The sequence below is a fragment of the Schistocerca piceifrons genome, chromosome 2, assembly GCF_021461385.2.
Source record: "Schistocerca piceifrons isolate TAMUIC-IGC-003096 chromosome 2, iqSchPice1.1, whole genome shotgun sequence".
NCBI classification, from domain to species: domain Eukaryota; kingdom Metazoa; phylum Arthropoda; class Insecta; order Orthoptera; family Acrididae; genus Schistocerca; species Schistocerca piceifrons.
The window spans coordinates 356612785-356640208 of NC_060139.1; the positions used below are offsets into that span (position 1 = coordinate 356612785).

Consider the following 27424-nt stretch of genomic DNA (forward strand, 5'->3'; position numbering starts at 1 on the left):
GTTTTTCTTGAAAACTTGACTGTGATATTGTGTATCTTGCATTTATGACGTTTACAGTAATGTTTGTTTTTCTTCTCTTTGTGCTCATGTAATACCATATTCACTGACTTGTCCTACATTACAGCACAAACTTTGCACAGAATTTAATTTAACAGGGCCAAATAAAAATGAAATCAAACATTGAAATCTCTCTGTAAATTTTAGTTACGCAAATGCGAATCAGTACCAGTAACTACTCTGTTGCGCCTTGATTTTTAAAATGATACGTTGAGTAAACGTTCTGATGGTTTCAAACGACAAAATTAAACAAATTCTACACTTCATTCCGTGGAACAGAAACTGCAGTCAGTTTACGTGCGCCTCTGAGACATAAAAAAAATAACAAAAATAATGTTATTTATGCATGTTTTGTACCTTAAAACTTTCCATCCGCATTAACGTCTTTGTATTTAAGTACCGATAACTATATACACTGTCATATCAGTTTATTTTTCTGCCACAATTATAATATCAATATGATGTTCATCCGCTGTGCATATATCGACTCTTCAGCTGATATGTCACATTACCAGCTGTCCAATAGAGAATGCTACCGAGTTGGAAGTTGTGTGGTGGCGTTTGATGAGTGTCGAATGTGTGCGAATGTGAACGTTGTAATTATAATGTAAACCTATTATTGTTAAACCGTAGGTAAGTCTGGTTATACCGATAATGGAGAATAAAAAAATGGTTTGCCCTGGGAATGGCATTTATGTGGTGCAAGGGGAGATGACAATACTCCTGACAGCTATGCGAAGAGGGGCTAGGTGGTCGTCACATTCATACCAGGTAAATATTATTTTATATTCTGTTATGCAGCTAATATAATTTGTACATATGGGTCTGAGAGCTGTCGTACTGATAATTTGTACATATGGGTCTGAGAGCTGTCGTACTGTTAATTGCCATAGCCTACTTACAATAACTATTGACAGCTTTTGTGGATCGTAACCAATTCGTTTTTATTCGTCTGTTTTGTTCCTTTCTAATAATAAGTGGTACACGGTTACAACAGGAGAAAAATCTGTGCCCAATGGCTTCACTTAAAGACCGAGAGCAGTGGCAATAGCTTAGTTGTCAGTGCTAACAAACAAGCAAAATTACATGAAATAACTGCAGAATTAAATATGGGTTACATGACGAATGGGTCCATTAAGACAGTGCGGCGAAATTTGGTGTGGATGAACTATGGCAGCAGATGGCCGACAATAGTGCCTTTGAAATGACTGCACAACATTGCTTGCAGCACCTCTCCTGTTCTCGTGACCATATCGGTTTGACCCCAGACAACTGGAAAACCGTTGCCTGATTAGATGAGTACCAATTTCAGTTAGTAAGAGCTGATGGTAGGGTTAGAGTGTGGTGCAGACCCCACGGAGCCATGGACTCAGGTTACCAACAATGCACTGTGCAAGCTAATGGTGGCTCCATAATGGTGTGGGCTCCATTTACATGGAATGGTCTGGGTCCTTTGGTCCAACTGAAATGACTGGAAATTATGTTCAGCTACTTGGAGACGATTTGCAACCGGTTATGTACTTCATGTTACCAAACAAAGATGGTTTTTTTATGGATGACAATGCACTAGGCCACAATTGGTTGCATTTGGTTTGAGGAACATTGTGGACAGTTTGAGCAAATGATTTTGCCACATAGATCGCCTGACATGGGACATAAGAGAGGTTAGTTCATGCGCAGAGTCCTACACCGGCAACACTGTCTCAATTATTGACTGTTATAGAGGCATGTGGCTCAATATTTCAGCATGGGAATTCCAACAATTTGTTGATTCCATGCCACTTGAGTTGTTGCACTACGTCGGGCAAAAAGTGGTCTAACACAATATTAGAATGTATCCCATGACTTTTGTCACCTCAATGTATGATTGATTGTATAACAGTAAAGCATATTTACAGGAATCAAGTAAAGTGTAGCCATAGTTAACGTGGTGCTGATATACATAGTGACCTACACTTATTGAGGCAAAGTTCAGTGTCAGATTTAAGAATTACCAGCTGAAATATCATAAGAAATGAGCAGCATATAAATTGGATGATGATAAAATATACAAATGCAACCACAGACTTAATAGGAATAAGAAGTTAGAATCTAGGAAACCTTGGATGACCCCATAAATATTGTTTGACAAAAGGAATGGACTGAAAGAGAAAAGCCCTGCTCAGTATAAAGCAATTGAAAATAAGATAACAAGACACTTTTTTAGACTATTGAAAATGTATTTTGCAAACACTCTTCAGGTAGAAAATTTGGAAATACGGAAGCGTCCGATCCCGCCCGTCTGCTTTGACCCATGACGTCACAAATATGGCGGAAACAAAAACACACACACTTTCCACAAGAAGCCTAATGACACTAACGGGACAAGCGCGGGAAATGGGGTGTTTTGGGTGGGGGGGGGCAAACTAAATATAAACAAATTTAGACGCCTTGCGTAGCTACAACGTGTAAGTGAAGACAGCCATGCATGAATACCCACCCACCTTCCCAGGGGTCGTAACCCCTGCAACCCACATAAGATAAAGATGCTTGAGTAGCTGATTAGTGTTTTTTGTCTTTTTAAAAAAAAATCTCACGGGATAGAACGAACAGATCAGAAAGATAAATATAATAAACTAAAACAGAAATTGGAGGAAACGTAATTAACATAAGTAATAAGTGTTTTTAAATTTAAAAAAAATCTCACGAGATAGAACGAACAGATCAGAAAAGTAAATAAGATAAAACAGAACTGGAGTCAGCGACACTCAAACCAAACTCCGCGCCGTCGTGACGTCACACACGGCAACACCCTTACGTCACGGGTCAAAGCCGACGCGTGGGATCGGACGCTTCTGTCGACCCGAAAATTTTGCCATGAGAACCTCAACATGATGCAGGAATTTTTTTTTTTTTGCTAGAACCTAGCACTGCAGCAGATGGATGAAGAACTACACGGGCACTCCAAGACTTGTGGGATCAATTTTGTATGTCATCGTTGTCATGACGTACCAAATAACAAGTTAGACACTGGTGCATTCATCCTCATTTTGAGGGGGGGTTTCACTGTCAGGGTGGTCAAAATCATGTGTTACCAGTGTGATGTGAAGTCATGTTACCCAATCAGATGTGGTGTTTTAAATTCCAGTACTTTGAGCATATGTTTTTTCAGCATGCATACAACCCAAGTTTTGGAGGCTAGCCTGCCACATAAGGAAAATTCATCTACCTGTGTCAGTTGCAAGAAGAACGCCCTCCCCAATCCCTGAAATGTTTTAACCTCCTCAGGGAATGCAAAATCCAGGAATTGGAGGTCACTTACGTTTCGAAGCTCAGAAATATGATGGTGATTTGCATCCAGTCTAGGTGACATTTATTTTTGACACTACTGTGGCCAGGCAGTGAGTAGTACCTGGTCTATTTACTCTCTAAACACCATCATCTTGTATCGCGCCAGTAAACTTGACAGGTGGGACAATAGGTCCTCCAGACTCTTGATTCTTGCAGGCTCATCTTTGAGAATCAGTCCCCTCATTTAGCTACAGAAACAGCTTTCTGCTCTGATATTCACCAATGACACAGCTCCCTATTGGGAACCAGCTCACTGGAAACTTAACAGACCAGAGGCCCAACACCAGCCATTGGCTGAGGGAGCGATGGATTTTGGGTTCCAGGTATGCCTGCTCTTCTTCCATTCCTACACCCTTAATAAATAAGCTCTCATAAGAATCTCAGCTGCCAAAAGTTGTGAAAGAGAAGAAGGTGAAGACAAATAGTCTTGGGAGAAGGCTACTCTGGTGGATATTGCTATTCCTTTTTTCAGAACTGCTACAACTAGTTTCCTCTTGTTGTGTGATCTGTATTTTGTTCTCCAAGAAAGTCTTCACTGATGACCATTCTCCAACCCTTTGAGGTTACCATACATAGTCAGAAATGTACTGGCCCTAAGAGATCAAAGTAAGGAATTGGTTCACACAAATCACATCAGTGAGAGGATACTCCTACATACTGTGTTTGAAGCTTTAGCAGTGCAAGTTCTAAAATGCCCAGTGATCATCATGTGAAACGTTTATTTACCACCTGGCAGGATGCTTACTTACCTTGAAATGATCACCTTAAACCAAAAACTCGTCCCCCTCCCGTTTCTCCTACCTGTTGAATGTGCACAACCCCTGTAGGTAAGCACTACTTCATCTGGTAAGAACATTCTGATTGATCATCTTCATTCCAGTCTTGATCTGTCTCCTCAGTGACAGTTCTCCTACCCATTTCAGTACTGTCCATGGCACCTTTCATCTATCAACCTTAAATCTCCTCCGTCAGTCTTGTGGCTTTATCACAATGGTCTCTACACAGTGATCTTTGTCGCATGACTACTTCCTGGTGATCTCATCACTTCCTTGTCATTGCTCGACAGATCTTCACATCAGATTCTTCAAAGAGAAAAGCAGCAGTTGTATACCTGTGCGGTCATCTTTGCCACCTCTGTACCAGATTACACTGCCAAGTTTGGATTAGACATCTCTAACATAATCACCTGTGTTCCTAGAACTGCTGTTTTCCTTTCTACATGCCATCTCTACCATTGGCAGCTACCATGGCGAACCAAAACATTGCAACTACTATTCAAGTTCATCGGAATACCCTGCAGTGTCTCGACCAACATCCTTCACAGACCAGTCTCCTCCCTTTTAAATGGCTTTGTGCTAGGGCTCACTGTCTAATTAAATGCAGTAAGAGGAAACACTTGGAGCAGCCTCCTCCTCCATCCTCGGTGTGGGCCAAGCTCTGTAGTACTGTAGGTCACCAAAGAGATACAACTATTCTAGGTATCTTACTAAGGATGGTATATGTTCTGATTCATCAGTTCTTATTGAACAGCTTGTGACCCATTTGGTTGTGCATTTGGCATCCTCTGCTTATATCAGTACCCTTTGAATGTGTAAACAAGAAGTTGACATCTCCTTGTCTTTCACCCGTCACACTGAATTAAATAATGAACCTTTCTCTGACGGGGAACTGCTTTAGGCTCTTGAAACATCACACACTATGGCTCAAAGTCTTGATTCAATTCATAATTAGATGATCCAACATCTGAACGTTACTCAAACATTCTGTCTCTTGAGGATCTTCCACCGTATTTTCCCTTCACAATGGTGAGATGGTGTCGTCATCCCAATCCTTAAACCAGGCTAAAATCCAACATGTATCATCAGCTACCAACTGATCAGTGTCACCAACATACTCTGCAAACTGCAGGAAAGGTTTGTAGTTTGGTGATTATGCTGGGTTCTCAAATCTCACAACCTTTTGTTCCCCCTATCAGTGTGGCATCTGAGAGGAGTAATCCACAACTAGCCATATGGTTAGGTTGTAAACAGCAATCCAGTAGACTTTTTCTAACAACCACCACCACCACCTCATTGCATTCTTTCCGGCTCTACATAAGGCATATGACTCCTTAGTGCCATCACAGTTTATTTACCCTCTATGACAAAGGCTTTTGAGGCACCCTACTGTTCTCTACAGGGTGACCAGTGAACGAGCACCAAATTTCAAAATTAAATATCTGGAAAACTGAAGGTCAATAGATGAGTGCAACAAATGGTTTGTTTATTGTGAAAGCTGTAAGAATTTTATATGAACTTCATACAGAAGTTTCGAAATAGTTCAAAAAGCTGCTAACAGCTCAAGGTGATAAGGTCCACCTTTGAAAGATGAAGGGAAGTTAGTGTACAGAAGGAACAGGTTGGAATCATCTGTTCTCTTGGACAACATGTTTTTCTTGTACTGGAATACCATAGGTTAGAACCCAGTCCTACAGCAACAAGGCACAGTTGTCAAACATGGTGTAATATTACAAGGGGATGCAATGCAAAAACCATTGGCAAGCTGTTCTAAAAATTAGAATGGACAGACAGTGTGGCTGACAATCCAGTGGGGAATGTCGGCCCCCTAGGCAAATTGTAGGTACTCCTGAAAATGTTGCCATGGTTTCTGGAATTATTCAGCAAAATCCAACAAAATCTATCTGAAGAATTGCAGTAGACTAGTTTGAAGCATTCCAGCATGCAGAAAATATCGAGGTGGAGCTACACATTTCCATTCAAAATCCAGAGCCACCAGTCCATAACTGTATGAGCTGTGTGACAGTGGGCTGACTTTGCAACCACATTTTCACAGTGATTGATAATGAAGCATTTGACATTGGCTGCATCTGGTTCACAGATGAAATATACTTCTACCCGAATGGAGTCGTGAGTAAACAGAATAAGTGATGTGGGATGACAAAAATCCTTATTTGTGAAGCAAAACCACTGTATTCTCCCAAAGTTTCTGTTTAGTCTGTAGTAGGCAGCAGAGGCATAATTGGCACTTTTTTCATCTGAGAAATGATCACTAGTGAACATTACATTGCAATTTTGGTACAATTTGTTGCGTAGCAGAATCAATACGGCACTGAGTGTTTCATACACAAGATGGGATCAGACCACATCACTCCGAACAGTCGTTTCTCTTTCTTGATGAATAATTTGGCAATTGATTCATAGTGCGGGATTATTGCAAATTTACTAGTGCAGGAATCATTTGGCTTCTGTTTGCCCAAACAAGCTCCTTGTGACTACTTTTGTGGGGCATATTGAAAGACACTGTCTGCTGGAACCACCCCATCGTGTTGTGTGAGGTTGAATCGGCAGTCTGTGTGGCATCTGGGTCCATTTCTGTGGAGACAGTACAGGATGTGATGACAATTTTCATTGTTTTTTTCTGCCACCTGCATATTGGACATTTAAAAAAGATCACAATTTGATTGCACTGACTGTTTGCAAATGTTTAATTTAATTGTACATGCTGATAGTGTGTGAGCTTCACAGTGTCATCTGCTTGCAGCTTTTCGAACTAACTAAAAACTTATGCATAGCTTTCTTATAAAATTCTTACAGCTATAACACAAACATACCTTTTTGCAGTATTCATGTATCTATCTTAGTTTTAGAGATATTTAATTTTGAAATTGGGGATTCCTTCACTATACATCCTAAATTTGTCAGTTTTTATCCCATTTGAAGAGGCTCCGTATTGAGTGTTACTTTTCTCATCACTATCAGTGGACTAGTGATCTTTCAGACCAGTGGTCACCTCTGTGCTGTAAGATGACAACTTTTGTGTATGATATACCTATCAATCTGTAGCTTTGACTAAATGACAGTTTTAAGAAACCATCTGAATGGTGACCTTCATCTGGACCCCAGGCTATGGTGGGATCCTGGGGAATGAACTCGCTGATAGCTTGGCCAAACTGGCTACCAGTAAACAGTCTCTTGAGACCGATATTCTGGAAACTGACCTCTGATCGGTATTATGCCATCAAGTTTTAGGGATCTGTAATGTGGAATGGCTCACTCTGACTCCACCAAACAAAATATGGATGATACAGGAGACTAGCCTCCATGCAAGCCTCTTCCAAGGACTCTCCTGTCCTTTGCCAGCTCCGCATCAGCCATACTTGTCTGACTCTTAATCGTCTCCATCGCAAGTACCCATCCCACTGTCATGGTTCCTGTTTGATGATGGTCCGCATTTTGCTGGACTTTTCCAACTGAGCCACCCACTGGTGGAATCTTAATCTCCCTGACTCATTACCCCTGTTGTTAGGAGACAGTGCCTCAGCGACTGACTTAGTTTTATGTTTTATTCGTGAAGGGGGGCTTTTACCCCTCTCTTTAAGAAAGGGCCAGCTAACGTTATCGGCTCATTCTAGTGTTGGCAGAACACTGTTGCCTACTCTGCCCAGACCAGACTACAGTTTTTTGGGTTTGGTGGCCCAGCCCGGCCCACAACCTACCTATTCTTCTACTCTTCCTCCACACCCCTCCCCCCATTCATGTAGTCTGTTCGACTTGGTCTTCTTTTGTCTATGTGCTCTTCTCGTGCACTGTCCATGTTGCTAGTCTTTCCTAGGCAATTTGAGTGGGGTATTACTGGTAAGTGGCAGGAGTGGGGGACATTGTCCTAGCATTGCACTCTGCTGTCGGGGCTTCCAGCTGCTTCCTGTATGGGGCACTTCGCCTGGGTTTTGCGCGGTAGGCCATCTCTGATGTGCAGTCATGTAGACCTGTCTTTTCAAGGAAAAAGGGTCGGATGACCTAGTAGTTTGGTCCCTTTAATCGTCCAGCCAACCAACCCACCAACCATCTGAATTGCCTCTGTGTGGACTGTTTCTCATGGCTGTAAACCCACTAAATGCAAGTCATGCATTTCTGTTGTACGACGGTCCATTCTGACCCAGAACTTTATTTGGATATCCAGCTCTTGGGCGTTGTTGCACATTCCTGATATTTGAGGCTCCTCTTGATTAAAGAGACTCCTGGCTGCCTCATATACACTAACTAAAGACTAGCTACATGCAAAAGTTATACACTTTCTGCTTCCTTGTCCACAACTCCTGGGGTGAAGTTTGTGCTACTCTCATATTTTCTGGGCCCTGGTCTTTTCCACATTCGACTACGGTTGCCATTTTTATGGCTCAGCGGCACCTACAGCTTTGAAGTTCTTGTACCCAGTCTTCATTGTGGAGCAAGACTGTCCACTGGCTGCTTCTAGACAAGTACTTAAGACAGTCTCCTTGCTGAAGTAGTGATCTTCCATCTTCACTTTCAGTGATACCAACTCTCGTTCACTTGCGCAATCACCATCTCGCAATTTCCTGATCATCAAACTTATCAAGTTATTTTTATGTGCAAGGGTCGTAAGCCCGCTGTCACATGTCCTTGGATGGGATTACCACTTGGAATGCATCTGTCTAACCTCATTAGGATGTGGTCCCCATGTTTTCTGCACCTCCCCTCCCCAGCCACCCTTGGTTAGGGGACAGATCAGGAGTTAGAACCAGTCTATTTCAAGGTCCTAAAGTTCGTTACCCCAATGACCTATCATCATCTGTTTCTCTTTATTTTTCGGGAGTAACATGATGCTACTATTTTTACACTAACAGCTCTAAAACCATGATTAAAATGGGATATGCGTTTACATCTCTCGCTGGTCAGGACCCTCAATTGTTGTGGGAACGTGTAGTGTTATTAAGGTTCAGTTGATGTCTTTTAACAGAGCTCTCCTTTTTATTGAAAATATCCTCCTTGACAAAATTTTAATTGGTGGTGCTTCAATCAGCAGTTTCCAGCCCATTGATTTGTCTCATCCTGTATGATATCTGCTGTTCATGACCTTCTCCTTGACCTTATTATGAGAAGCTGCTGCTCACCATATAACGGAGATGCTGAGCCGCAGATAAGCACAACAAAAGACTCTCACAATTATAGTTTTCAGCCATTAAGGCCTTTGTCAAAACACACACACACACACACACACACACACACACACACACACACACACACACACACACACACAAAATGCAACTCGTCCACATGACTGCAGTCTCAGGCAACTGAAACCACACTGCGAGCAGCAGCACCAGTGCATGATGGTAGTGGCAACTGGGTGGGGGTTCGGAGTAGGCTGGGGCAGCTAGGGTGAGGGATGTGATAGTATGGTGGGGGTGGCGGACAGTGAAGTGCTGCAGGTTAGACCCAATTCCAGACCTTTACAAAAATCAGTCAGTTACTGAGACCAGTTAAAGATGTAGCCGGTCACAGAATGCCTGTGGTCTACAAGGTACCTTTCAAGTGTGGCCCGTCTTAACATCAGGCAGACAGTACGCACTTTGGAACAATCGAAGGAGGAGCATGAGAGGTGGTACTGCCTACGCTACCCCGAAAAATCTCCTTTAGTTGAGCATGCTTTAGGAAATGGTCACCACATAAAATTTGATGAACCTGTGTCATGTCTTGCACCAGCAGCTCTGGGAACTATGTCATTAAAGAAGCATTGAAATAAAAATCACCATAAGACACTGAATAGAGACAGTGGCCTGCAGCTCAGCTCAGCATAGGGTCCAGCGATTGCATGGTTGAAGCGGGTAAGTCGAAAACTGAGTCAGTGTACACTCATATATGGTGATGCCATGAGCACCAGTGACATCGCAGCCAGCAGCTAGTGTACAGAGTAGTTCAGGAGGAATATCATATAATTTGTGAGGTGATTCTACATGTGAAAATAAACCGAAAAAGGCCTATGAACATGTGTCCAGTTTTTGATCCATACGAAACTGGAGTGGGTTGAAGACTACACGCATCCATGAATGGATATGAATACAGGTGTGAGTATTACTTATCGAAGTGCTGCGTAGGTGCTGTGGTGGACAGAGTAATGGTGGGACAGGTGACTGACCCACCCTATGAGGGGTGTGGGGGTTCTCAAACAGATGGCAGCACAGTGACATTGCACAGAGGCAACAGCTGCAAGCATATTCAGTGTGCAATCCTGAGTTGGATCAGCGAGAAGTCATGAGGCCGTATGCATATAGTTCTTGAGTCTTGTTTAATTGGGAAAGTTCCATTGTGTCCGTGTATACAAACACGTCACATACGTTCACCCATGCAGAATACACAGACATGTTGTTTGTGTACAGGTACTGTGATGGCAATACCCATGCTGCTGTGAGAGTATACCAGAGATGTTTTCCTGATTGACAAACCCCTCTGCGCCAGGGAATTTCTGAGAGGCTTTCAAACACTACGTGAATTTGGAACACATACCCAGTGTATGTGTAACTTCAGAATGTGAGGCTATCTAGTCATTTGAGGAAAGGGAAGGCATTATTGCAATGGTGTCCCACCACCAGTACACAGTGCATTAATACTTACACCACACCCGTGTTTGAGACCATTGGTTTAGAAATGAATTATTAACAGTAACAGAATACTAAATGTATCTGAATCATTACAGTTGTAAAAAGATTAAAGGAACTGTCTGTTGTCTACTTTATGTGATTGGCAGGTTGTGAAAGCCTTCGTTTTTTCATTTTGATGGTAAGATCAATGCAATTACACACAGTTTTAAAGCAGCTGAATGACTGTTATAACAGTGCAGATGTTAAAGCAGAAGAGGTGGTGTCATTGACATACTGTAGTTCTGTGACCTGAGTAAGATTTTGTGAATGAAATGTTGCGAGATTGAAGAGACCTCCATCAAAACAAAACTTAATCTCCATGCTTTGGTTGTTTGTAGGTGATTCATACAGCATGGCAGCCATGTACAATGCTAAGAGTGTTAGAGCGAGCACACAGCTTTGTTTCAATCACTGAGTGATTGAGAATGACTTGGATGCAGATTCATGGTGAAGAACTTGCGCAACCGTGCTATCGTGAAGAACTTGAACCAATTCCACATAATGTTCAGAACAACCGAAGTGTCTCAGTAGTTTCCACAAGACAGATTCACATTCTGAATCAAAAGATTTTCCCAAGTCATTGAAAACTAAGTATAGAGGCTTCTGTTGCTCTCTTCATTTCTCATTGACTTGTCTGTCCCAGATCATAATATCTGTTATGCCTCTAGAGGCTCAGAAACCACATTGAGATTCAGGCGAAATGGTCTCTGAAATGAGTTGGTCGATTTAATAGAACTCGAAATTTTACCTGCAGTTGGCAGCAGTGATGTACCTTGGTAGTTCACACATGTACTATGGTTGCCTTTCTTCAAGACAATGATGGTGGTAACATTCTTAAAGTCAACAGGTTCTTCTGGGGTTAAGAAATTAAGAGGATGAGTGTAAAAAGTATAGTCTTTGAGGGTACGTCTCCATTTAGTACCAATTCCAGAGGGCTATTATCAGGACCAAGAGTTTTTTGTGGTCTTAGTTGAGTGAGTGCTTTGATAGTCTCTGTATGTGGGTGGAACTGCCATCCATGGTTATTGAGGTTGCTGAGTGACATTGTGAAGAAAGTCCTCAGCAACATTGGAGGCACAATTTAGAAGCTCAGAGAAATGTTCCTTCCAAAGCGTTAAGGTTTTTTCGTAGTCAGTTAAAGTGATGGAATTGTCAGCAGTCTTTAGTGTTCCTGACAAGGATCGAACTGGTCTGTATGTGTCCTTTGTCTGCACACAAGTTTTGCAGGTCATGGGCATCAGATAGTCTTTACAGTTCTTTGCTTTTTGTTGCAATCAGTTTTTCTTCATTTCCTTAATTTGTGCCTGCTTTTCCCTGTAACTTCCATGAAATGTAATTTTTTCACACCGCGAGAAGGATCTTGAAGGATAGATGGGCTTTCCCATTTGATATTGATCAGACACATAATTTCTTTGTTATTTTCATCAAACATGTTTTGTCTTTTTTTCTTTATAAAACCTATTTTTTCCTCAGACTCAAAAATTATTTTCTGAAGTGTGGCCCACTCCTCATTTGCATAATTAGTACTGACTGGATGATGAACCAGCTTATTTGGGATTGATTTTCTGTAATCTGTGGCAGTAAATTTAAAGTTAAGAAGTGTTGAATTTCCACTTGGGTGGGTTGTGGATGGATCTTTTTGGTTTGCAACAGATCGAGATTCTCAGCTGGCAAAAAGGAACTTATGATCTGTCCAGCAGTCATCGACATTTCTTGCAGTCCTGGTAACAAGGACTTCCATTTTATCACATTGCTTAGTGATGATGTAATTGAGGATATGCCTGTGGTTTAAGTGAGGATGCATGCATCCAAGTGGTCTTGTAGTGGTTAGGTAAGCAGAACTGAGTGATAGTAATAGAGTGTTCACATTCAGAGCATAGACCAACCATCACAGTGCTTTGTAATTGATTAACTTTAGCAGCTCTGGTTTTGAATTCATCATGTAATAACAGTTTATCTCTAGGTCGTACTTTGGTGATGGTTTAACCCAGCATCCAGGGTGGAAGCATATGCAGAGATGTCATAAATTTGCCTTCAGAGAATGGGATTCTGAGACACACAATTATTTCACCGGCAACAGTTGGAGTTACCTCATGATCATTTACCAATGTGGACTTCACGGTGATTCTAGCACCATGAATGTGACACTCTTATCTTTTCCCTTTCAGAAAATGTCATAACCTGAACTAAACACTGTAATTTACCTTCGCTAGACAGTCTGGTGTCACTTAAGACAGTAATATCAATGTTAACTGAACCGAGGTCATGGGTGAAAAACACTGTTCTTGTCTCAGGCCTCTTATCTTTCAGATCAAGTAAGGCTGGATCATGGGGCATTCCTATTATTAAAGTTTTTGTAATCTTCATGTTTATACCACATCAGTGGTGACTCACTGGATGTGGCCTCCCAGCCGGCTGAGAGACTACAGATGTTTAGCCTATATTTTCTAAGGCCTTCCCCATTCAGGGTGGGCAGTGGTGATCCTAAATAGGTGTGTACAAACACAATTATAGGCCCAAATTCCTGAGTATCAGTGGGGTCTCAGAGACAGCCATTGTTATTCCATTGCCGTTGGACTTGAGATGAAGGTATGACAGCAAGAAAAACAGCTACATGTGGGATTCTGTTTAAGATGGACTTCAGCATGCAACAATGTGACACATACGCTATGATCTTGGAACTGTACTCCGCTGCTGAAATGAAATGTAATGCGATGTGCAATTTCTAGTACTTTGACTTCAATAGACTTCTGTAGACCTGAAATACCATTGAGTTAAGCCTTCACAGCCAATCCATCTGACATGATCTCATCCACCTCCATGACACCCCTCCCTTCTCTCACTCCAGGGGCTCACTGCTCTTTGGTGAGAACGTGCTTGGCTACCATTGGGATCCCAACCTTTGCAGCACCACTTCCTCTTTCTGTGCTGCCGACCTACATGTCGATTCTCTTAAGTCTTCTGACTTTCCATCAGATGGTCCTTTTGGTGCAGTCCCTGCTTGGACTTAATTCATAATTTTGGTCTTGATTTCCAGTTTCACTCCCGGCACTATCTTCACCTTACATTAACGATTATTTGGTCCCCATTATTGGGTTTGACCGGCCAACTTTCCCAAATTTTACAGAAGTGTGCGTCATGCAGGGGAGGTTGCCCACTGTGGTGTATGCTCTGCATCTATGCCCTTTAACCCTGGTACCCTACCTTCCTGTTGTTTTAGTATGCTCAGAACCCAGCACAATAGCAGTCCCGTTTTGTGGGAGGGGGGAGAGGATGTCATCAAGTACCTGCACGGTGGTAGCTCCTGACCACAAAGGGATCGCACTGTTAGTGCCTGTGCTGCACACTCACCATGTACGCCATGGAGTATGTGCCCATCATTACTGTGGCATGGGGACTCCCAGCAACGGATTACTGGCCTGGTAGCCATTGCTGTAGCAGGGTGGCACCCGTGGGGAGAACTCCCATTTTGAGTGGATGGCACTATGGCAGATAGTTTGAACATGAAGCAACTTAAACTTTCTCCTGTTGTAGTCACACGGTCCTAGTAGTCTCTTCAAATGGAAAGGCCTCGTATGATGCAATGAAATACAATCTCAACATGTTCCCTTCCCTGGCCATGCCATGGGAGGAATGCAGGATTAGGTGACAAGGAGGAAAAGTCCTCTTCTCCCCCATTATGAGGTAGACTCTAAGAAACATCAAAAGCATTGAGATTCATCCTAATATTTGACCACTTCCCATTGCTCTAAGAGATCAATCAGTTTAGTCCAAAGTATGTGCATCTCACTTAATAGCATCTCATGTAACAGGTGAGTGGAGGGGAAGAATGGTGGAGAGAGCAGACAAGTATCCTTATGTTTGTATTATTGTTCAAATCACTGTGACAAAATTTGGATGTTTTAGTGTGATGCAGTCTTTTTGTGACAATACAGACTGCCTCCACATTGCTGCAGGTAGACAGACAGATGCTCAGGATAGGACATTGCACTCCTGTACAAATTTCTGATGAGAGATGACTGACATAACAGGGCTCCACTTTATCACAGGTTGACATCCATCACACAAGAATACCTACTCCATCTGTCCGAACAGTGTTCTGTTTCTAAGTGGGATGCATTGCCTCACGTCATTAATGTACTAGTACTGGCCTTCAGCATCTGCCAACATGTACTGTGACTTACTGGTCTAAATAAACTTCCTTTGTTTAGAGCGTCCAACAGTAGTGTTTCTTTGCCTATGCTAATCTCCACAACATGTGGCACTTAATGCACAAAGGTAAAGTTTTGTGCAGGTGGATAAAGAAAAATGAATTAGAAATTAAAATTTTGTCGATTGTTTTGTTTTTAAAACATTGTGATATGGTGTCAGCCTTTCCCTTGAACACCATAGCTGCATCGGCTTCCTGCATTTTACTTCTCTGAGTAGGAAAAAATAAATATACAACTATCGATTTTTTTCAGGATGAAGGACATGATAAACTTATCAGAAGCTTCACTGATGTAAAAGAAGTTCTTAATCAGCTTGGTGACTTACGGGACTTGGATCCTAACCATTATCTGGGTAAGCTGGCTGTTTATTGAATGCTTTTGTATCCATACTCTTTGTAATGTAAAAGACACAATAAAGTCATTAGCTTTAGTAAAACAAAGGAGCAGTTTGGCTTTTGAAATGGATGTAACCAAATGGACCACTTGCAAGTAATGGACAAAATTGTAGAAAGTAGTAAAGTGTATTAATACTTTGCTCTGCAAAAGATTTTTACTCAATTTCAACAAAATTTGTATCTACAGTATTTGTGAAGAAAAGAGGTAATTCGGCCTTCATTATTGTAATAAAAAAATTAGGTATTAGTGAGAAACTGAAAGAAGTTGGGCAGGAAGATTCCGCATTGCAATGGATGTGTGTTAGTTGAGCGTATCTTAACCATCATCTTGTTGATCATATTATGCCATTTGCCTCTGGCACAGGTAGCCTTAAGTAGCAAATGGAAAACATAATTAACTAATTTTAAAAGTAGGCTTGAAAACCAAATGTAATAAAACTGCACTAATGTATATTCAGTACATTGAAAATGCAGTAACATAAGTTAAGAATGAAGTCATAAATTCTGTTGATGAATTTTTGCATTTAAGGTATTTGAAGATGGTGATGGGATAACAAAAGAAATACAGAGAATAGTGTAAATATCCTGCAGTGGTTTTGGTAAACTAAAGATATTTCTAAACTTGACTATAAGATTTACAATCATTGTGTATTGTCAGTTTTCACTTAAGACACTGAGATAGACTTCCATCATGAAAACTGTTCAAAAACTGAGGGTTGCTTGAGAACTAACGCTTCTTGAAAATTACTAGGAGAGACGGGAATACTAATAAATGGATTAAGGAATAAACTGGAGGTGAATACATATTTGTCCCCCCCCCCCCCCCCCTCTCTCTCTCTCTCTCTCTCTCTCTCTCTCTTACACACACACACACACACACACACACACACACACACACACACACACACACTAAGTAAAAATTTATTATTTGCTATTCTTCCTGTAGCCATGTTTCTGTCTATAGTGTAGATGATGAAAAACCCAAATTTTGTCTTATGTCACCAACATGTTTATTTTAGATGTATGTGAGGAAGACAAATTTTGATTAGTGCTCTTTCAGAAGTTTACTTATAAACTTCCATGTGTTCATGTTGGTGAACAGACCCAAGAGTTTTCTAAATGACCACATTGGCAGCAGAAGAATTACACTTAATTAGGATTCTTTCTGTGCCCCTCGTGCACCCACCTTCCTCACAACTAGACTTTTGTGCTACCTTCTGTCATTCTTTCTGACAATTATTACTGTTATGCACAGTGTTCATGAACAGACTGTGTGAGTAATTGTACTGCTTATAATACAGTTATTCACTGTCCTAAAAGTTTGATTTTCTTAACTTGCTGCATCAATTAAGAGTACACAGTACACAGTGCTCAGAATAGGAATGGTTCAATGTTTCCACAAGGATTGATCACCACCTCGTTTTCAGTTGCTATTCTATAGAACATTATTTCCGTGTATGTTATGAATTTTACAGTCATGTAGTTCTAACTTTATGGAAATCTATGAAAATCTCTGTATACCCGTTTCATTTGATACTCACTGAGATCCACATGTGTCTGAAGTAATAGGGTTATCGCATTTTGTGTGTCTTTTGTGAGCAGTTTTTGCATGACTTACTGATAGATCAATGAAAAACTTCCTATATGTTACTGCATCTTCTTTCTCTTTCTGTGTTTGCTAACTGTTGTAAAAACTTTTGCCATTGCATGGCAGGTTATTGAAGGTTTCACATATTAGCAGAATAAAAACCATAAATCAAACAACTATCGATGAAGTGGTAGTTTGCAGACAAGATTTTTTGTAGTGTTGCCCATGCTATCTTTCTCATTGTCAAAGTTGTGTGTTGCCAGTGTTAAATTATTAAGTAATCTGTACATACAATAATATATAATCCTAAAAATGTAAAAGATGTTTCCCTGACAGCATTTTGATGATCATGATCACAACAAGAAATTAAAAAGCATTAGAGATTGAAGGCAGTGAGAAATAAATACAGGTTGATGGATGGATGAAATGTAATAGTGAAACTGAAACACTTTTCTGGAGACCATGCAGAGAGCCTCTTTAAATTGAGAAACATGGTTAAAACAGTAGTTGTAGATTACATATACTAGCTTCAGTCCTGACTGAGCTTTCTCTGTTGTATGAAGTATAGTAATTTCATTACAGGCCCATTTCTGGAGGTGATTCGTTCTGAGGAGACAACTGGTCCAGTTACTAGCTTAGCACTTTCATCGGTGAATAAGTTTTTGTCTTATGGCCTGATAGGTAAGCAACACTTCAAATAATTATTTGATACTGAAAGTTTCCTAACTTTTTCTATTTTTTTGGATATTGTTTAGCATGCTAAATAACTTCTATAACGGGCAGCGATAAAGTTTCCATTCAGAGGCCTATACTAACCCCTTGCCTAAGTGTTGGTGCTTATATATCCACATCGTGTCACTGTTGGTTGCATATACTCTGCAACAATGCTGTCAAATGGAAACTTTTCAGTTGCCTCTTGTGTAATGTTGTTGCTTCATTTAACAGCAAATAGTGAGTCAGTGCATTTGGTATTACAGGAATGATTTACCTTGATTGTACTATAGAAGAGATGATTAAATCATTTTTTTAATAATATATAGGTATTGTGTGTTTTGGTGTTGCATATTTAAAGGTGAGCATATATGATATGATCTATGGTAATGGATTTGTTATTTTTTTTAAACAAAAATCGAATTAAATGTGTATATAAAATGTCCCTGTATTCATATTTTCTTTCTTTGATTGGAAATACTATTAATTTTTCTGCTTCCTACATTTCAAATCTCACAGTTGTCTGTTCACCTTCAGTCAGTCTTTTTTTTATGTATTTTTCTGGACAGTACTCATAATATATTTAGGAGTCTCATTTTCCTCAATTCTCCTAACATGGCCGTACCATTCCTGATTTGTCTGTCTTCATACAATTTATTTAGGTGTCAGTAATAATAGTGTTCAGTTTGATTTGAGGATCCTGAGGTTAGGCAGATGGTTGTGTGAACACGAAGTAACCATGAGGATAGTTAATTTAAATATAAATAATTGTAAAATAATAACATATTTGTATAAATTTAAGGTGGATAAAGGATAAGTTGTAAACGTATATTGGTAGAAATAATTAGATTGGCAGATGTACGTTGATAATGGTGACTGTACCTGTACTTAAACACTTTCATGTCCTCTGTGGACTGTTAGTTACAGATATTTTTGACTATTTATTGTGCTGTCTGTCAAAAGGGTTATCCATCTCAGCTCAGTTTAATGTAAAAATTTGAAGAATTTCAGGAAAGTCAACTACAGCTACCATATTAACTTCGCTGAATGTCTTCCACCTCTATCAGTTCTGTCAGACGTCGAATTGAGACTTGTAGGGTATATTGTTGATTCTTTGTATGTACTCCCCAGGCAGATTGCCACTCTTTGACGGGTTAGTGCTTGACTACCATGGGGCCTAGTCTTTGCAGCATCTTTTTCCTTCTGTGCTGCATGTCTATCCTCTTGCTATTCGTTTTCCCCTCCCCTGGGGAACATGTCTGGGTGTTTTGGAGAACGTGTTCCACATTTTCAGTAGCTGATGTAAGAACAGCCTCACCACTGTTTTTGGTTCCTTTTTTTCTTTCTTCGTTCACCTCCTTCTATCCTTCCACCGCTTCGGTGTTTGAGGTTACTCTTTTTCTTCTTCCATCTTGTGAGCTCCTGAAGGCTGGTTCACGCATCTGACGCATAACAGGTGACTGGATAATGCACAATTCCCAGCTCCGTGTTGACAGGTAGGGTTTGAATGTATCCCACGTATCCCCTGGTACAGGCCAGGCCCAGGGAGGGGTGATTGTCTGAGGTGCTACCTTCCCAAATTGCTGATTGGTCCCACTGTCAAGTGTTTGGAAGGTGTGAACAATCACCTAATGCAGGTGAGACCCCTCTGAGGCCCTCCCCCTCCCCCCCTCCCTGTTGGAAGGAGCATGCCATTGGAGACTCCAGCAATCATGTGGGATTTTCTCTCAATGACCCAATCATCATCTTTGCAGTCAATGTCTACCAAGCATAAACAGAATGAAGCTCCCGATTCAAAGACCCTCACAGCTGCACCACGGTTTCTCGTGGCTTCACATACTGAAGGAGGTCAGTCCTTTGCAGTGGTAAATCCGTTTCTTATTCAAAAAGGTGCTGATGCAGTTGCTCATCCTGTGAAATCCTGCTCTCGTTTATGCAATGTCAATTTGCTTTTGCAGACTACTTCTGTGTCTCAAGCACAACTGCTTGCCGCTTTGCTCATCCACAGCTATCATGTTTGTGTCTAGGCCCATTGAACTCTTGAATTCTTCTCTTCATGTTATTTACACTAGGCTGCATGATGGTCTGACTGAGGCAGAAATCCGAACATACCTCTCTGATCAGGGTGTCATTGCCATCTGTCAGGTGGTCAAATAGGTAGATGCATCCTTAGTGCCCACATGTACACTTTTTCTCATGTTTGATAGTGGTGCTTATGTCCAAGATCAAAGCAGGCTATGAAGTTATCACAGTCTAACCATACATTCCAAACCTGATTCACTGCTACGCCTGTCCAAATGTGTAACCTGTAGTAGGGATGCACACAAGGGTGATACCGCATCCTCCCCACTGTTTCAACTGCAATGGCGACCATACTGCATCCTCTTTAGCTTGTCTCTTGTCTCTTGATGAGCAGGCTGTCCAGGAGATCTGGGTAGGAGAAAAAAAGCCTTACACGGTCAGTTGCTAGTTGCAAATTCTGCGTTCTACCATCTGGCACATTCAATACTGTTCTTGCTACATCTTGTTCTGTGAAGGACATGACCACACAGACATGCAACCTCAAATTTAGCACTGCCATTGTCAAATCGCCCAGTGTCATGGTAGCATCACCTTCTCCTTGCCCAGCTGTGCAACAAACAAACAAACAAACAAACAAACATTCGCCTCCCGGGACGAAGTCACGTGCTACACAACTGGCAGGCTGGAAAGGACAGAAGGAATACTCCTGCAAAGACTTCCTACATCTCTCCAGCCAACAAACATCTTCTCAGCCAACCAGAAAGGCTCCAAGAAGTCAAACAAAGGGAAACTGTCTTCTCGTTAGCCGACTTGAAGATCCTCTTCAATTTCGTCACCATGTGATTTCCTCACCCGGCCGACCTCCTGTGTCACTGGAGCGCACCGCCAACGGTTTCTATACCCTGGATTCCACAGATCGACAGGTGGAGAGTCCCAACACCTCTGTAGATCTCATGGAACAGGATCCTCCAGTCTCTGTGTCCTATAGAAGTGAGTTTTTGAATCCTGGCACTCAGCAGTCACTGAGGTGACACCCTTTCATTTTTTTCCTCGCTCCCCTTTCCTTGTTATGACTATCCTTAAATGGAACATTTGTGGTGTTCAATCAAAGAAAGAAAGCTGCTTAGAATCGCAGTGTCCACTTTTTCTCTGCCTCCTGGAAACAAAATTGTGTCCCCACGACCACTTTGAGCTCCCGCATTTCTTTCCCGTCCATTTTGACCTTCCCTCCGAGGACAGTGTTCCATCTCATGGGGAAGTCATGCTTTCATACGGGGTGATGTTCATAGTCAGCCCATCTCCCTGACTACCCGCCTTCAAGCTGTTGCAGTTCGCCCTTTCCTTCCTCACTTGACCTTTTCCCTTTGCACAGTTTACATCCCTCCATCATTCGATGTCACCAGGGCAGACTTCCTCCAGCTTATTGGGCAGCTACCTAACCCCTTTCTGCTGCTCAGTGACACCAATGCGCATTATCCCCTATGGGGTTCTCCCAGAGCCTTTCAGATAGGTGTCCTCTTGGCAGACCTTCTCAATCAATTTAACCTCCTCTGCCATAACACAGGAACACCCATGTTTCTTTCAGACTCCAGCACTCCTATTCCCATTTGGACCTATCCTTCTGCACTGCACAGCTTGCCCATTGTCTCGAATGGTCCATTCTCTCAGACACGTACTTGAGCGAGCTTTTGCACGTGCTATCTGTTTGCTGACCCCTACCTCACCCCAGTGCACACCCAAGTGGCAGCTTGTTAAAGCTGACTGGAGGCTTTACTCCTCCCTGGCGACCTTCAAAGAACAACATTTACCCAGTTGTGATGACCAGGTAGAATATTTTACAAACGTTATCCTTACTGACGCAGAACATTCTATTCCTCTCACTTTCTCTTCACCGTGCTGTGTCTCTGTCCGTTCCTCACATGTCCACTTTACCATGCTGTGTCACCGTGCTTTGGTGGACTGAGGTGTGCTGCAATGCAATTCACGTGCGGAAACATGCTCTCCGAATTTTTAACCATCATCTTACAATGGCAAACTGCATTCATTATAAACACTTGCACGCACAGTGTTGTCGCATTCTTCGGGACTATGAAGGAGCTAGAGGGAGCTAGATCATGCTCTCACTTCATCCCGGTCCTCTGCCACAGTGCCAGACGATGTTAACAATCAGATGTTGCAGCACCATTGTCTTGCTTTCTCCTTCGTATGTACAACCACATCTGGGCAGAGTGCACATTTCCCAGATGCTGGTGTGCAGCCACTGTCATACCCATACCTAAGCCCGATAAGGACAAACCCCTTCCTTGTAGCTAAAACCCCATTTCTCTCACCAGCTGTTTGCAAGGTGATGGAACGTATGAATCATTCCGACTGGTGTGATGGCTTGAGTCTCGCAATTTACTGACAGCCACACAATGTGGATTTTGAGCACACCGTTCTGCAGTTGGCCATCTCGTCACTTTGTCCACCCATGTCATGAATGGTTTTCTGCAGAAATCCCAGACTGTGGCTGTGTTTTTGGATCTGGAGAAAGCCTACGACACCTGGTGGAGGACTAGTATCCTCTGTATTCTCTACAAGAGTTATGTCCTAAGTGTCGCTATCGCCATTAACCTTATGATGGCCTGTCTTGCACCGGGCATCTCCGGCTCCCTTTTTGTTGAAGATTTTGCTACCTGTTGCAGTTATCACGGACTTGCTCATTGAGCAGCATCTTCAGCAATGTCTTGATCGTCTTCACTCGTGGAGCATTGCCAATGGCTTTCGTTTTTCCACTGACAAAACCATTTGTATGAATTTCTGGTGGTGCAATTGGTTTCATGCACCATCTTTAGATCTTGGGCCTGTTGCTCCTCCGTTCGCTCAAACTACAAAATTCCTGGGACTCATGCCTGATAGGCAACTTTCTTGGTCCTCCCACATGTCTTACCTGGCAGCCTGCTGTATGTGGTCCCTCATGTCCTGTGTGTCCTCAGTGGAACTATCTGGGGAGCAGAGCAAACCATCCTTCTCTGTTTGTACCTGTCCCTTGTCCGTTTGAATCTAGACTATGGGCGTTTTGTTTATGCATCTGCATGTCCGTTCCTCTTACGCCGTCTCAGTACTGTCCACCATTGTGGCATCCATTTGGCCACTGACGCCTGTTCACTATCCCGGTTGAGAGCCTGTATGTGGACACTGCCGAGCTACTGCGGTCCTACCGCTGTGACTTTCTCCTCAGCAGATATGCATGCTGTTTGACTGCCTTGCATGGCCATCCATCCTATGCATCCTTCTTCGATGACTCCTTTGATCGCCAGTAGGGGGCGTGTCCAGTCCCTCTTCTCTGTTAACTTCTGGAGTTTGCTTTCGGCTCTCGCTCTGGCAGCTTAACTTTACGCTACCTGCAGCTTTCCTGGTGGGTGTGAACCCTTCGCCACCTTGGCTTCATGTGGTGGGCCGTGTTCACCTTGGCCTCCATTTGCTTCACAAGGACACTACACTAGGCTTGCTCTATCGCCAGAAGTTTCACCAGCTTAGCATGGAACTTCACGATAGTGCTTTTGTGTACACTGATGGCTCTTGAACTGACTGTGGTGTTCGGTGTGCCTTCTTCGCTGCCACCAACGTTTTTTGCTCTTGCCTTCCGGAACACTGCTCAGTATTTACAGCAGAGCTCTTGGCCCTGTATCAGGCCACACAGCACATCTGGCGACACAGGCTGTTCAATTGCATCATCTGCTCTGACTCTGTGTCCTTCAAAGCCTTTGTGAGCTGACAGGAAATGAGGCTGCTGATGCTGCTGCCAAGGCTGCAGTCCTCTTACCTCAGCCCGCCGGTTTTTACATTCCCTCCAATGATCCATGTTGCCATTCGTCAGTAGGTGGTGCCACTTTGTCATCACCCCGACCTCCTCTCAGACCTCTCGCCTGGAGGAGAACATTTTAGCTAGGTTGTGCATTGGGCATTGTCTTTTTAGCGATCACCATTTGTTAAGTGGCGCCCTCCCACCACTTTGTGTTCATTGCACTCAGTCTTTGACAGTCTGCCATTTCCTGACGGAATGCCCCTTTTTAACCATTTACGTTCTCGTTTGTGTTTACCGTCTAAGTTATCAGCTGTTTTAGCGAAAAACATGTGGGCTGTCGACTGTGTTTTACTTTTTATATGTTGTACCAATATGGTGAAGGCCATTTAATTTTTAGTTCAGCACCTCAGTTTCTCTATGCCATATTTTGTAGACCTTTCTCCACACCCCTGTTGTCAGCTGTCTTATCTTCTGACGATTAGGATTAATGTGTCGTTCTTTTTAACTCCTCTCTTTGTCTTCATGTTCTACAGTTCTGATATAGGCGTGTATGACCCTAGTTGTTTTTGTGCCCTAAAACAAAACAAAATGATCAATCTTTGTATGTAAATTTATTTTTATCCAAAGGATTGAAACACCCCCACCCCTTACACACACACACACACACACACACACACACACACACACACTCACACACTGTTGATCACAGTTATTAATTCTTACTGATAGCATAGGCCATTATGCTTACATGGAAAGCTGAATAGTCATTAAAAGTCAGCTTCTGTAAGATACAGAGCTTCTCGCAGGTGGTCTCTCAGTGGTGGAATGCAGGGGCCAGGAGGCTCCAATAGTAGTGGCATGAACGTTTATAGGACACATCTGACTTTGCATTTCTGTATTTGTGGCATGTTACACCCTCTCATCATATTTATTGTACAGGGTTGCACAATTAACATTTGCATCAGCCTGTTAAGTGAGAAGTCAACATGATGTAACATTTCAAAATTATGTTTTGTGTGAAATGAAAACTAAGTGACATTTTCTATGTATATGAGTAGTTTAAAGCTTAAAGTATTTAGGAAAAAGGAAGACTGATTGTCATACTTTGAATATTTTTCAGACCCAGGAGGGAAATCAGTTCCCACTACTGTGCAAAACATCGCTGATGCTGTTACACATGCGAGATTTATGGGCACTGACCAAGATAGTGATGGAGTTGTGCTTCTTGTCATACTGCAGGTGATGTATTGTGGTATTATTTATAAATTCATGCAATATTATGTCCTTATATACTAATGCAGTTACATGTTATTCTAGGTACTACGAACACTGATGTTTTCACCTGAGGGAATCATGCTTAGCAATGACAGTGTATGCGAAATTTTAATGAGCTGTTTTAGGATATGTTTTGAATCAAGGCTGAGTGGTAAGTAATGCTTAATGGCTTCTCTTATTTAGTAATACATACAACTTGGACCATATTTCCTGGGTTCGAAATCGAGACTTTATGAACTAGTATACACATACATATTAATGTCTTTTGTTATATTTGCAATAACTAAAAGCGTTGTTCACCATTTGCTGATCACGATGGGTAAATGAGTGTACATTGGAGATACCAAGTTAGATACAAAAGTTGGAGAGTTAGTGTGTTGAGGAAGGACAAATCAGTAATGTGGTGTTATGTAACAAACTTTCATTTGGATGACAAGGTCGGTCTGTATCCCAAGAAATAAACCTGTGATAACTGGTTTTGTACATTGTGTTTTGCCACTTCTGACACACTTTTATTCACCTGCTTTGTTTCCTAGCTAATGGTTGTAGTCCAAAAATGAGTGAGAAAGATATATATTTCAGGGGAGCATAGTGTTGTCAAACCTACACAGATTGACTGTTTGTGATGTGATTATGAAGTGGAAACATGTAGGGAGAACCACGTCTAAATCAAGACCAGGTGAACTTCTTGAACTGACAGACAGGGACTGTCAACCATTCCAGAGCTGGGATGTAAAAAAAGAAATCATATGAAATCAGCGGACGGAATTACTCGGGAGTTTCCAAAGTGCTACCAGCGGTCCAGCAGGCTCAGTGACTGTGTGTAGGGAGTTAAAAAGGGTGGGGTACATTGGTTGATCAGCTCTCCATAAGCCACACATTTCTATGATTCTGGTGGTGTAAAGAATGATTTGGGTTGGTAAATCACATTCTACCCTATGGTGTCCAGTAGAAGGGTTTGTGTTTGACGTTTGCCTGAAGGATGCTGTCTACCATCACCTCTAGTGCCAACAGTGAATTATGGAGGAGGCAGTTTTATGGTATTATGTTTTACATAGTTATGATGTTATCTCCTTATTGTGCTTAAGAAAATACTAAATATGGAAGGACACACACACACACACACACACACACACACACACACACACACACACATTTCACAGCATTGTTTACTGTGTACAGTACAGTAACCATTTTGAGGCAATGATTGACTGCATCAACATAACAATACATGTTGTGCCTCATGCATCTGGAAGCCGCAGCAGCTGTACATAGCCAGAGTACCTCTGATGTGCTCTTATTATCGATACTCAATCTATGAGGGAAATATTAAAGCCCTCTCCCTTTTAGTTAGTGTGGAGGGCCATAAATGGAGTGGCCTTTGCTTACTTCACTGAGCAAGGGGTGAGGGAGATGCAGGAATCCCTGCCAAAGACAACCACTGTAGGTCGTCATTGTGTTCGGCTGCGTTGGAAGATGGCATCTTTGAGTGATGGCTGATCAACAATGTCTGGGATGTAGCTTAGGCCTTTCTGCTGGGGAGTGGGTGCTGGATGTGGTGGTGATAGGACCAACAGTTCTGCCTCCAAGGGAACCAAGGTCCGAAAATATTTAACCTCTGTGGAATGTGAGAGGAGAGTTCCATCGATGGTGAAGGATGGGAGCTAGAAGCTGTATAGTGGGCAGAAGTGATTCCACCTCCATTGGCTGCCATCACTAGTGATTGTCGATTTCCTGTTGATGCTGAACATGAGAGCAGAGGTTGTAGCAGTAAGAGGCAGGCAGGTCTGCTGGCTTGTCCTAGAGTAGTTGTGGAGGTCGTGCTGAGTTGGTGGTGGAAGGGAAAGGGGGGGAGGGGGGGTCAGTATCTCATCTTGTTGACGGAGATGATTCTGATGTCGAATCAGCTGCTCTTGACTGGCCGCAGTCTCAAATACCTGCCACCCCTTTTTGCTGACGACTATGTTTTGGGTCAACACGGGACCCTGGCCAAAGTTACAAGCCCAAACATGGGAGCCCACACAATTACATGACTCTGTGTGTGGGTAGTAGGCATAGCAGGTCGAACAGGATATGGTGCCTATGCTTATGTAACATTTTGGCTGGCTATATCATTTTACAGGGATTGACTGGGAGGTTCTGAGGAAGCAGTTGAGTGTGTACCCAGATTCAGCTATCAGAATATTGCACATCTGCGTCTTGAATGTTTTGACCATCCACTCAGTTTGTGAATCGGATGTGGGATTGGAAGGGGCAGTGGTTGGGTGCTCAATGCCACTGTGTTGACAAAAATCCTGAAATGCAGATGCCATAAACTGAGGGCTGTTTTCAGAAACTATGATGGGAGGTGTCCCCTTCATTGCAGATCTGATGTACAGGGCATGGATAGTAACTGCTGTAGCAGTTGAAGCAATCTGAGCAACACATGGAAAGTTAAACAGGACATTGACAACTAGCAACCACGTTGCTCCCCAGAATGGACTGGAAAAATCAACGTGCACCCTTTACCAGGGGTGGTCAGCGCGTGGCCAAGGGTAGAAATGCTGTGCCGGGGCTGTCCAGTTGCGAATGCAGGCATGGCAGTTACAGATGGTGCATTCAGTGGCATCA

The 27424-nt window shown here is 42.3% G+C and overlaps 1 protein-coding gene across 2 annotated transcripts in view; it reads left to right on the forward strand.

Annotated features, from left to right (window-relative positions):
* Positions 1–507: 507 nt before the first annotated feature.
* Positions 508–27424, forward strand: part of LOC124777821 (Golgi-specific brefeldin A-resistance guanine nucleotide exchange factor 1) — a 311144-nt gene continuing 284227 nt past the window's right edge. Inside the window, exons 1-5 of one of the 2 annotated variants that reach the window (XM_047253343.1) lie at positions 508–828; positions 15289–15388; positions 17602–17700; positions 24660–24778; positions 24857–24965. In XM_047253343.1, coding sequence (XP_047109299.1) covers positions 712–828; positions 15289–15388; positions 17602–17700; positions 24660–24778; positions 24857–24965 — 544 coding nt within the window. In that variant the 5' untranslated portion in view covers positions 508–711. The remainder of the gene's footprint in view (positions 829–15288; positions 15389–17601; positions 17701–24659; positions 24779–24856; positions 24966–27424) is intronic. The other variant, XM_047253342.1, reaches the window with a different exon arrangement.